This window comes from Oncorhynchus mykiss, chromosome 26 (assembly GCF_057628025.1).
Source record: "Oncorhynchus mykiss isolate SJ-2025 chromosome 26, ASM5762802v1, whole genome shotgun sequence".
Lineage (NCBI taxonomy): Eukaryota > Metazoa > Chordata > Actinopteri > Salmoniformes > Salmonidae > Oncorhynchus > Oncorhynchus mykiss.
This window is the reverse complement of record NC_143047.1, coordinates 16,430,001-16,442,500: the sequence shown is the minus strand read 5'-3', so window position 1 is coordinate 16,442,500 and position 12,500 is coordinate 16,430,001. Positions and strand designations below refer to the sequence as shown.

Genomic DNA, 12,500 nt, shown 5'->3' with positions numbered 1-12,500 from the left:
GCCTGTGAGTAAAGGTGTCAGCCTCTCCTCTCCTCTCCTCTCCTCTCCTCTCCTCTCCTCTCCTCTCCTCTCCTCTCCTCTCCTCTCCTCTCCTCTGCCTGTGAGTAAAGGTGTCAGCCTCTCCTCTCCTCTCTCCTCTCCTCTCCTCTCCTCTCCTCTCCTCTCCTCTCCTCTCCTCTCCTCTCCTCTCCTCTGCCTGTGAGTAGAGGTGCCTGCCTCTCCTCTCCTCTGCCTGTGAGTAGAGGTGCCTGCCTCTCCTCTCCTCTCCCCTGCCTGTGAGTAGAGGTGTCAGCCTCCTCTCCTCTCCTCTCCTCTCCTCTCCTCTCCTCTCCTCTCCTTTCCTCTCCTCTCCTCTCCTCTCCTCTCCTCTCCCCTGCCTGTGAGTAGAGGTGCCTGCCTCTCCTCTCCCCTGCCTGTGATTAGAGGTGTCTCTCCCCTGCCTGTGAGTAGAGGTGTCTCTACCCTGTCTGTGAGTAGAGGTGCCTGCCTCTCCTCTCCTCTGCCTGTGAGTAGAGGTGCCTGCCTCTCCTCTCCTCTTCCCTGCCTGTGAGTAGAGGTGCCTGCCTCTCCTCTCCTCTCCTCTCCTCTCCTCTCCTCTCCTCTCCTCTCCTCTTCTCTTCTCTTCTCTTCTCTTCTCTTCTCTTCTCTTCTCCTCTCCTCTCCTCTCCTCTCCCTGTGAGTAAAGGTGTCAGCCTCTCCTCTCCTCTCCTCTCCTCTCCTCTCCTCTCCTCTCCTCTCCTCTCATCTCCTCTCCTCTCATATCCTCTCATCTCCTCTCCTCTGCCTGTGAGTAAAGGTGTCAGCCTCTCCTCTCCTCTCCTCTCCTCTCCTCTCCTCTCCTCTCCTCTCCTCTCCTCTCCTCTCCTCTCCTCTCCTCTCCTCTCCTCTCCTCTCCTCTCCTCTGCCTGTGAGTAAAGGTGTCAGCCTCTCCTCTCCTCTCTCCTCTCCTCTCCTCTCCTCTCCTCTCCTCTCCTCTCCTCTCCTCTCCTCTCCTCTCCTCTCCTCTGCCTGTGAGTAAAGGTGTCAGCCTCTCCTCTCCTCTCCTCTCCTCTCCTCTCCTCTCCTCTCCTCTCCTCTTCTCTTCTCTTCTCTTCTCTTCTCTTCTCTTCTCTTCTCTTCTCTTCTCTTCTCTTCTCCTCTCCTCTCCTCTCCCTGTGAGTAAAGGTGTCAGCCTCTCCTCTCCTCTCCTCTCCTCTCCTCTCCTCTCCTCTCCTCTCCTCTCCTCTCCTCTCCTCTCCTCTGCCTGTGAGTAAAGGTGTCAGCCTCTGCTCTCCTCTCCTCTCCTCTGCCTGTGAGTAAAGGTGTCAGCCTCTCCTCTCCTCTCCTCTCATCTCCTCTCATCTCCTCTCCTCTGCCTGTGAGTAAAGGTGTCAGCCTCTCCTCTCCTCTCCTCTCCTCTGCCTGTGAGTAAAGGTGTCAGCCTCTCCTCTCCTCTCCTCTCCTCTCCTCTCCTCTCCTCTCCTCTCCTCTCCTCTCCTCTCCTCTCCTCTCCTCTCCTCTCCTCTCCGCTCCTCTCCTCTCCTCTCCTCTCCTCTCCTCTCCTCTCCTCTCCTCTCCTCTCCTCTCCTCTCCTCTCCTCTCCTCTCCTCTCCTCTCCTCTGCCTGTGAATAGAGGTGCCAGCCTCTCCTCTCCCCTGCCCTGCATGTGCTCTGAGTTATCACCTGGGTGTTGGGGCGGAATGAGCCCGGAGCTTTCCACACTGGGACTCCTGCCTGCTCTTATCAGACACCTCCGTGATTGACGGACGGATTTTTCCGCTTGCCAGTTGATTTGATCACTTCGCTATGGGTCCAATTTAATTTGGGGGGAGAGGGCAGGCTTTTGTCAGGTGGGAAGAGATAAGGCTCCTGCTTTTACAAACCCTTTAAACAAACTGAGCAGGGAAGGGCCTGCCAGACAGCAGCGATCCCCCTCACATCCCGCTCTCATCAATCTCAACCTTGCATTTACATCCCAACCCCAAAAGGTGATTGTCAGGGAGGGGGAAAAGGGGAAGAAGAAGAGGGTGACGAAAGAGAGGACAAAGAAAGGAGCAGACTAGAAGCGTGGTAAATCCTGGCCCCCTTTACACCATGTAAATCAGTCAGCTGCCAGGTTTATTATGATGTTTTATTCAGCACTGTACGCTTCAGAAGGACAAGCAGCACTTGAATGGGACACATTCAGTGCACAGCACAATGTAAAACACCCTAAACAGTCTTTGTGAGAGGAGATTGAATACTATCATGTATGAATCATCCTTTCATGGTTCCCTCGCAGCTCTTCAGCTGAGAAAACGATGTTCACTCCTCTGTAAAATCATTGTAGGGTATTACGGACAAGGTTTGATTTGCAGGTGAGAGTGGAGTACTGACAAAGACTACAGTCTTATCATTCTACAGCTCTGCATGACTCCTGGTACGGTGACTTAGTGTCCAAGCTGTAGGGAACTGCACAGCTAGATGCTGACGGACGTTGTGAAACATCTTGAAGGGGACTGCTGCCGCTTTAAGCCAATCAAAACAATAGAGTGCTGCTTGCTGTTCTTCTAAAAACAGAGGATCATCTATTTAAATGGTAAGTGTTAGTAAGCGAGTGTGTACGCAGTGTTTTCAGAGGACCTTTTAAAGTCACATTTTGCTTCCACTTAGAGAGGTGAGCTCTGATCATCCTTAAATGTCAATATTGAGTAACAAACATGGAGGATTAAAATAACAGTGTATCCCAACAGACCCCAGACTAAGACCTTGAAACAGCCAGAAACACATCCTACTGAGTTCAGTGACGGATCCACCATCTTCTTCAGCTGCACATCTGATATTCTGAAGCTGATAATTAACACCAACAACTAACAATTGCTAGAGTGGATGTCAAGGTATCCTCAATTGCCATGGAAACAGTATTAATGGTTTTGGAAGGTTGAAACATTATTTTTCACTTTGCCAATGTACTTTTTTAAACTGTGACTTTGCCTCATCTCAGTAAGTCAATGACTACCTTGGATTCCATAATGATGACATTGGCACATTGCCTATTGTCAATCACTGAGAACTATAAGGCGTGTGCGCACACACTCATATACACACCCACACGTATTATGCGTGTATATGTGTGTGTACATGTATTGTATGTATGTGTGTGTTGCACCTAATGTGCATAGGAAGAATTCATCTCCCATTTTGAAATGAAGAGGGATCAAATAGCTTCCCCTGTTGCTGCAGGAGAGTAATGATTTAGTTCACATAATGCATAGCATCTTCTGTCTAATTTGTTAATGTCTCTCACAAGAGCCCCGGGGCTCAGACTATAAAAAGGAAGGAGAAAAAAATGAGAGGTTAAATGATTGTTTTTCAGCCAAGATCTTAATTAATAGCTGCATGGGAAAATAATGGTGAGATGCGTGAGGTCACAGCCTCTTTGTCCTTCCTCGTAGAGTAGTGATAGACATGCTGTTCTCATCCTAGACAGCCCATATAGGAGGCCAGTGGTCCGTTTCTGTAGTCCAGCTCCTCATCTCGTGGGTGCTGCTGTCTAGGGCTCTAACAGGTCTATTATTATCTCCTGGAGATCACACAGTCCACCTGAACATCCTCCACCGCCACCCAGACTCATCCCTACAGGCTGTGTGGGAGGAAGGTGTTGGAAAGGAGGCTTGGAGGCTGGGTCTCTAGGGGCTATCTATGGAGGCTGGGGAACCATAGTTTTATAGTATGTTTGTTGAAGGTGAAACGCTAATAGCCAGAAGGACCATATTCCCCTATACTGCATGTCTAGCTACATGGTAATAGGCATGTACTTGAACTTGGGGAGCTGTGGGCTTAAGCTGGGGGTAGTTAGAAACATATCGCCCCTCCTCCACTCCATCCCCCTCTCACTCGCTCCCAGGATCTCTAAAGCATTTGCTGATGAGTTGAACTTAAGGAGCGAAGCATGCATCCCCCTCTCTTCTCCTCCCTGCTCACTCGCATGTAACGCCACTTTTAAAATGTTAATTGCAACTTGATTAGGATAGACACAGGGAATAAAGAAAAACACAACTCAATGCAGAATCCAAAGTGGGACATGAGAAGATTGCCGAACATCACAGTCGACTTCTCATCCGATTATTTTTTTTCTCTCAGCAGAGATGACAGATTTGACTCACTGACTCACCAAAACACTTGCTTTGATTGGTCGCCCGGTCCACGAAGACTTTGGCGGAGATGACGTTGCCGAAAGGCAGGAACATTTGCATTAATTCTGCGTCTCCAAACTCCTGGGGCAGATGGTAAATAAACAGGTTGCAGCCTTCCGGCCCTGGTGGGAAATAACAACAACAAACTATAGAGGTTACATGGGGAAATAGAAGGAGAGGTCAGGCAGAGCATGCATGATGACATAAGCCCAGTGTCTGCCCCAATTACTAGCTGACTGTCCTGTCCAATCTCGCTTCAGTCTCCACACAAACCCAGGTGCCACATACAGTACATGGCCTTCTGATGAGGAGAGGAATAGACTAGAGAGAGAGAGAGAGAGAGAGAGAGAGAGAGAGAGAGAGAGAGAGAGAGAGAGAGAGAGAGAGAGAGAGAGAGAGAGAGAGAGAGAGAGAGAGAGAGAGAGAGAGAGAGATGTTTGCTGCTTGGTAGGCTGTGCTAGTGGCTGCATGGTTTGTTCCCTGTCTCATTGCTCGGGGATGATAGCATGACGAGATGGGTCTGTGGCTGGTGAGAAGGCTGATAAGAGGCTGCTGCTGACTGACTCTCCCTGGCCCAGATAGAGGACACACACAGTATGATAGAGAGCTGTGGTTTTACAGTCTGAGCTTATGGCTTTATTCTGCCTGTTTGTTAGTTTAGGTATGTCTCATGAAATGGGGGCTGCTGCGGCTGCAGTCTCTTGGAGGCTGCAGACTGGGAGACCAGCCAACAGCCAGGCCAGAGAGGGAAGGATCCAGATCTCAGTCAGAGACAGGCCAGTGGAGCTGACACACTGTCTGGAGGAGGAGCAGCTCAGTGGCTTAATGAACACAGCAGACACAAAGTATAGCAGTCACATAACCCTAATGCAAGCTTCATTTAACTCAAGGATGGGGGCAGGTAGACCACAAAGCTTAGCAAAACACACTGCAATAAAATTATCCCCCTTATGCAATGTTAGAACACTTAGAGTCATTTCAGATTTTCCACGTTGACTAATAATCATATTTATAACCATCATATACTGTACAAAAACATAAATGAATAATTATATCTGGCAAACAGTCTCAAGAAGAGTGATTTACCATTACAGCATATCCTATGCTTTATTACATTTAATGCTGTGGTACTAACACTAAACTAGGAATGTTAATAAATGATTATGCATGCAGCTAATTAATCTAATGAATATTCATAACCACTTAAACACATTGTAACGGACTGATTAACCAGTCGAACACTGCGAGTTTGAATTAGTGCAGTTTTTGAATAATGACAGAGTAACTTTTCCATCTTGCTGCCTGCTAATGTTAAACTACTTTAAATGAAGCTCTCTTTTTCTCCCATTTTCCAGCCCAGTGTTTCCTCTCCCTGGCTAATTCAACGCAGCCGTACATTAGAATGGAACATGGTAATTATCACCTTTTATCTTGGGTGGGCGCGCCCGCTAGCTCTTACCTTCTCTCTGTTGCTGGGGGATGATGGTGGGTTGCTGGGGGAACGCTTGACTGATTGGTGCATAGGCGGCAGGGTAGGCTGCTGTTGCAAAGAGAAGGAGAAGAGCCAGAGTGGGATGTTACATCTCCATTTGCGACAACTTAAATCATGATTCTATTGTTCACGTCCTCCAGACACTGAATAAATAAATTGCATTACGGCTTGGAGCCCGAGCTCATTTTCATTGTGGATTACTGCACAAAGGGAATGCACTGTCTAAACAGGGACACATACAATACAGGAAGGAGAGTCTATTCCTATCCTGATACATGGTTAAAGAGGAGAGGTCTTAGTGTCTGTCCATCTATATCACGATCATGTAGAGGGGTGTCTGGAACACAGTTCTCCGTGTACTTTTGGAATTAAGATTTTTGGGTGGGTCTATAATCAAGTCCAATGGAAATCAGTTCAAATCCTAATGTAAAGTTTCCTAATCCTGGAGAAAATTGTCCAGTCCTCTGGGCTATCTGTAGCAGCCATAGTGTCTGCTAGAGTGACAGAGAGGGAGAGAGGGAGAGTGTGAGAGCGATAGAGAAAGAGATGGAGGAGAGAGGGGAGGAGTGAGGAGGGGCAGGTCACCTGCGTAGTGCTGCACACCGGCGTAAGCCTGCTGGAGAGGGTCAGTCACTGTAGGACTCTGTGCTGCAGAGAGAGAAAGAGAGAGAGAGAGAGAGAGAGAGAGAGAGAGAGAGAGAGAGAGCGAGAGAGAGAGAGAGAGAGAGAAGAGAGAGAGAGGAGAGAGAGAGAGAGAGAGAGAGAGAGAAAGAGAGAGAGAGAGAGAGAGAGAGAGGAGAGCGAGAGAGAGAGAGAGAGAGAGAGAGAGAGAGAGAGCGAGAGAGAGAGAGAGAGAAAGAGAGGGAGATAACGCGAGAGAGGGAAAGAAAAAGAAAGGAGAGAGATGGAGAGAGAGAAAGAGAGGGAGAGCGGGAGAGAGAGAGAGAGGATGGAGTCATACAAAGATTCGAGTTGTCATATTTCACAGTTCTTCAAAATTCCTGTTCGCCCCCCAGATGTTTGCATCAAATATTAACAACATGCCAAACAAACTGCTTTGTGGTTCATTATCACTGCAACTGCCTTACATAATGCATCAAGGAGTCAAGTGCATGATGATGTGTTAGTTGTTCAGGAATCATCAGGAGCATGCAGCATTAAGAAGCTGAGGAAGAGCTTCTGAGGCTCATCATATTAACCATAATGCACTGATGTAGGAGTCCCCTTGATGCACTGACTCTCAGCCACCGTCACACTCCTATTCTGATTGCAGTATGGCAGTCACCCAAGACTATCTTGCCAAGTCTCCCTCTACAAAAATATGCTATATAATGGTTTTATCCTAGTTAAGAAAAGGCTACATGTCAAATGAATGAAACTGCTGTTAAATTGGCTCACCTGAGTAGAGGTGAATCCCATTGGCTGTCTCACCTGGGTAGGGGTGGATCCCATTGGTGTAGATTGGCTCATTGGTAGGCTGACCGTTGGTCTGGGGCGGGAGGGATGCGAACCCATTGACCCCCATGGGTGCTGCTAGGCTGGGCACGGCAGTGGCATTGATACCCGGCGGCGTGCTGGTGCCTGTAAATAGAGCAACCCTGTTTCATTACTGGGACCACAGGCCATGGTGGACATGGTTCACACTCCACAGTATGCAGCCTCTCTCTGACCAGCGTCTAATTGGACACTGGGGCTGGGGCCTCTGTCTGTTTGTGGCCTCAGCCTCTCCCCCTGGTCACATTTCAGGTTTGTCACCTTGTCCATGCTCTCTCGTCTTGTGCCAGATAGATTATTATTCTTCTCCCTAATCCCGGTGAAGGGCATTTAAGTAATGTAGGATTAAATTTGAAAGGCATTACCTGGGTGTATGTAGGCTTTGTGGATTACAGATGGCGGGTGGATGCAGAGGGGACTGAGCCACTTTATTTAATTCATTTCGAGAGACGCGTGGAGCTCCTGTCTTGGGCCAGTCTGCCTACTTAGTGTCGAGCCATCAAAGCTCTTCACAACAAGGGCCAGGAAGACAGGTCAAACTCAGGTCCAGGATTATCTCCCACAAATCTTTGCTCGTATATTGTATAGTCAAGGACTTTGCATCCAAAGTCATCAGATTGGCCGTGTTCCCGGAAACACACAAACAGTGGCCCATGATAGAGAGAGAGGGAGGGAGAGAGAGAAGGAGAGAGATAGAGCGAGATAGACCTAACCCACTCTATTCAATTAGTCAAAGCAGGAACATTTTACAGAAATTAATAAGGAAATGGTCTCAACAGAGAAAAATTTCCTTGTGTGTGCTACCTATATCCCCCCAATAGAATCCACATACTTTAACGATGACAGCTTCTCCATCCTAGAGGGGGAGATCAACCATTTCCAGGCCCAGGGACATGTAGTAGTTTGTGGCGACCTAAATGTCAGAACTGGACAATAATCTGACACTCTCAGCACACAGGGGGACAAACACCTACCTGGAGGTGACAGTATTTAGACACAACTACGACGACATAACCAACATAACCAACAAAAAGTCCTGCAGCTCTGTCGGACGCTGGGTATGTACATAGTCAATGGTAGGCTTTGAGGGGACTCCTACGGTAGGTACACGTATAGGTAATCTCTTGGCAGTTGTAATGCAGACTACTTAATCACTGACCTCAACCCAAAATCTCTTTGAGCGTTCACAGTCAGTCCACTGACACCCCTATCAGATCCCAGCAAAATCACACTACTTGAACAGAGCTATGTTCAAGCATGAGGCATCAAAGCCAAAGGAACTGAATAATATTAAGAAATGCTATAGATGGAAGGAAAGTAGTGTGGAAATCTACAAAAAAACAATTAGGCAACAACAAATTCAATCCCTTCTAGACAATTTCCAGGACAAAATGTTTTACTGTAATAGTGAAGGTGTAAACTGGGCAGTAGAAAACCTAAACAGTATATTTGACCTCTCAGCTTCCCTATCAAATCTAAAAAATTCAAGCAGACAACCTAAGAAAATTAACAACAATGACAATGATTTGATGAAGAATGCAAAAACAACCTAAGAAAGAAATTGAGAAACCTGTCCAATCAAAAACATAGTCCCAGAAAACCTAAGTCTCTCCTTCACTATGGTGAATCACTAAAACAATACAGAAATACACTATGGAAAAAGAAGGAACAGAAATCAGCTCAATGTAATTGAAGAATCCATAAAGTCTAACCACTTCCAGGAAAATTGGAAACAACACAAAGAGTTAGCTATCCAAAACGGAGATGTGTGGATAAACCACTTCCCCGATCTTTTTGGCTCTATAACAAAGAACAAACAGCAAAAACATATACATCATCAAATACAAACCTTAGAAAAAACTATTAAATACTACCAGAACCCACTGGATTATCCAATTACACTGAATAAACTACAGGAAAAAATACAAACCCCCCAACCCAAATTAAATGATAAAATATACAGACCACAAATTCCAATTGGCTATACTAAACCTATTTAACATCATCCTCAGCTCTGGCATCTTCCCCAATATTTGGAATCAAGGACTGATCACCCCAATCCACAAAAGTGTAGACAAATTTGACCCCAATAACTACTGTGGGATATGAGTCAACAGCAACCTTGGGGAAATCCTCTGCATTATCATTAACAGCAGACTCGTACATTTCCTCAGTGAAAACAATGCACTGAGCAAATGTCAAATTGGCATTTTACCAAATTACCGTACGACAGACCACGTATTCACCCTGCACACCCGAATTGACCAACAAACAAACCAAAACAAAGGCGAAGTCTTCTCATGCTTTGTTGATTTCGAAAAACCCTTTGACTTAATTTGGCATGAAGGTTTGCTATACAAATTGATGGAAAGTGGTGTTGGGGGAAAAACATACAGCATTATAAAATGTATGTACACAAACAACAAGTGTGCGGTTAAAATTGGTAAAAAAACACAAACATTTCTTTCCACAGGGTCGGGGAATGAGATAGGGATGCAGCTTAAGCCCCACCCTCTTCAACATATATACTGTATCAACAAATTGGCAATGGGAATTTGAACAGTCTGCAGCACCCTACTAGAATCTGAAGTCAAATGTCTACTATTTGCTGATGATCTGGTGCTTCTATCCCCAACCACCAAGGTTCTACAGCAGCACCTAGATCTTCTGCACAGATTATGTCAGACCTGGGCCCTGACAGTAAATCTCAGTAAGACAAAAATAATGGTGCTGGGCACGGCAGTGGCATTGATACCAAACTGAGCAAACTAGAATGCTATTTGGCCCTTAACAGAGAGTACACAAAGGCAGAATACCTGACCAATGTGACTGACCAAAACTAAGGAAAGATTTGACTATGTACAGACTCAGTGAGCATAGCCTTGCTATTGAGAAAGGCCACTGAAGGAAGACCTGGCTCTCAAGAGAAGACAGGTTATGTGCACACTGCCCACAAAATTAGGTGGAAACTGAGCTGCACTTCCTAACCTCCTGTCAAATGTATGACCATATTAGAGACACATATTTCCCTCAGATTACACAGATACACAAAGAATTCGAAAACAAGCCCAATTTTGATAAACTCCCATATCTATTGTGTAAAATACCACAGTGTGCAATCACAGCAGTATGATTTGTGACCTGTTGCCACAAGAAAAGAGCAACCAGTGAAAAACAAACTCCATTGTAAATACAACCCATATTTAGGTTTATTTATTTTCCCTTTTGTACTTTAACTATTTGCACATCATTACAACACTGTATATAGACATAATATGACATTTGAAATGTCTTTATTCTTTTGGAACTTCTGTGAGTATAATTTTTCTTGTTTGTTTCACATTTGTTTATTATCTATTTCACTTGCTTTGGCAATGTAAACATATGTTTCCCATGCCAATAAAGCCCCTTAAATTGAAATTGAAATGGAAATTGAATTGAGGGAGAGAGACTGGGAGAGAGAGAGGGAAAAGGAGAGAGGCCGTACACTGTGGCAGCCAATGAGGGCCGGGGGATGTCATACATCATAACCAATTATGCCTCACTCACGACATGTCTTCTCTATCTTACTTTAGGGCCCTCTGTCACTCTGGCCATGCCATCTCTAACTTCACCACTACCAAAAGGGCACACTATTTTGTTCTCTAGACTTCTCCACTACCAAATGGCAGTCTGAATTTTTGTCCCTTTTAAAAGAGACAGAGATTAAAAGAAACCTGATAATGTCTAAAGAACTGTACTAACAGCCAGGGCAGAATACATTATATTAGCACGGCTTGTACACGGCTCACTAATGAATATAGTGAAGTATTACAGGCACGTAGGAGGGAGGGTTGGGGAAGGATGGGGAGTCCAGTCCTGGCTGTGTATTTGTACCTGAGGAGGGTGTCATTGGGGCAGCCACCAGACCGTTGACGTTGAAAGCTGCCATTTGCTGCATTTGTGCCGCAGCGATGGCTGCCATGGGGTTCAGATACGAGTTCTGGGTCGCCGCCATTAGCGCTGCTTGCTGTTGCATCATCTGCTGTGGCATTGAAGAGAGAGAGAGGAAGGGGGGGCGAGGGAAAGAGGACGGAGAGGGAGGCAGCAGGAGAGAGAGGGGGGAGACCGTGAGAGGGGGGAAAGGGAGACGGGGAGAGAGAGAGGCAGGGTGAAATTGCCGCAGGACGAGGGGCATGTTTACTTTCACATCACTGTTTGCTTGGCCATGTTGTTGAATAGACAGGTCTCTGTTGCCCCGGAGCCCTGCTACTTAACAGCACTACTGCTTTACAGGGCTGCTGCTCATTACAAACAACAGATAACGCAATATAATCAGATGAAGCTAGAGAGCAGACAGTCAGACAGTCAGCCTGCTTTACTGTGCGTGAGTGGGTGATTCTCACCTGGCAGGGCGAGCTGTTAGTTACAGTGTGAGTGCAAACTCTACAGTTTCCAAACTTGAGGAGATGTTAACTTCAGGTGTGAACGTAGGTAGACAGAGTGTGTATGGCAAGCTATCAGGAGGAGCCGTGACTCGCATGCGCAGAGTGTAAAAGCTCACCGTCTCCTCCCCCGTGGAGCCGAGACTTACAGCGTGAGAGTAGGCACCATAGGCCCCAAACTGGATGGTCATGGGGCTGAAGATGCCGAGCTGGCCCGCCATCTGATGCATCCTACGCAGGGTCCGCTCCTTGTCCGTGTCAGCAAACTTCACCACCAGGCTGGAGGACGCCCCCTGGGGATACGCACACTGCAATCAGTCAAGACAACACTCATCTCAGCAATGGACAGACACACACCACACTCAGTCAAGACAACACTCATCTCAGCAATGGACAGACACACACCACTCTCAGTGATGCACATACTTCAATGACTATGCACATACCACACAACACCAGACACACACCACACAACACCAGACACATACCACACAACACCAGCCACATACCACACAACACTAGACACACACCACCAGACACACACCACACAACACCAGACACACACCACACAACACCAGACACACACCACACGACACCAGACACATACCACACAACACCAGCCACATACCACACAACACTAGACACACACCACCAGACACACACCACACAACACCAGACACACACTACACAACACCAGACACACACCACACAACACCAGACACACACTACACAACACCAGACACACACCACACAAGGTCTGAGCTGACTCAGTGCATGTTTTAAATGACTCAAATCTGAGCTGTGTAGAGACAGTGGGAATAGTGGGTGATCTGTGGGTTTAGTGAACTTTAGACTACTAGTGTACACACTGAGTATACAAAACATCAAGAACACCTGCTCTTTCCATGAGTTAGACTGACCAGGTGAATCCAGGTG

At 46.6% G+C, this 12,500-nt stretch overlaps 1 protein-coding gene across 19 annotated transcripts in view; it reads right to left on the bottom strand.

Annotated features, from left to right (window-relative positions):
- Positions 1-12,500, bottom strand: part of celf6 (CUGBP Elav-like family member 6) — a 196,716-nt gene that overhangs the window by 16,804 nt on the left and 167,412 nt on the right. For 2 of the 19 annotated variants that reach the window (XM_090222271.1, XM_090222274.1), the window contains exons 6-11: positions 11,684-11,872; positions 11,017-11,164; positions 7,045-7,227; positions 6,232-6,294; positions 5,614-5,694; positions 4,133-4,276 (exon numbers count right to left, since the gene is read on the bottom strand). In XM_090222271.1, the coding sequence (XP_090078397.1) occupies positions 4,133-4,276; positions 5,614-5,694; positions 6,232-6,294; positions 7,045-7,227; positions 11,017-11,164; positions 11,684-11,872 (808 nt within the window). The remainder of the gene's footprint in view (positions 1-4,132; positions 4,277-5,613; positions 5,695-6,231; positions 6,295-7,044; positions 7,228-11,016; positions 11,165-11,683; positions 11,873-12,500) is intronic. The other 17 variants (XM_090222273.1, XM_090222275.1, XM_090222281.1 and 14 more) reach the window with 13 other exon arrangements.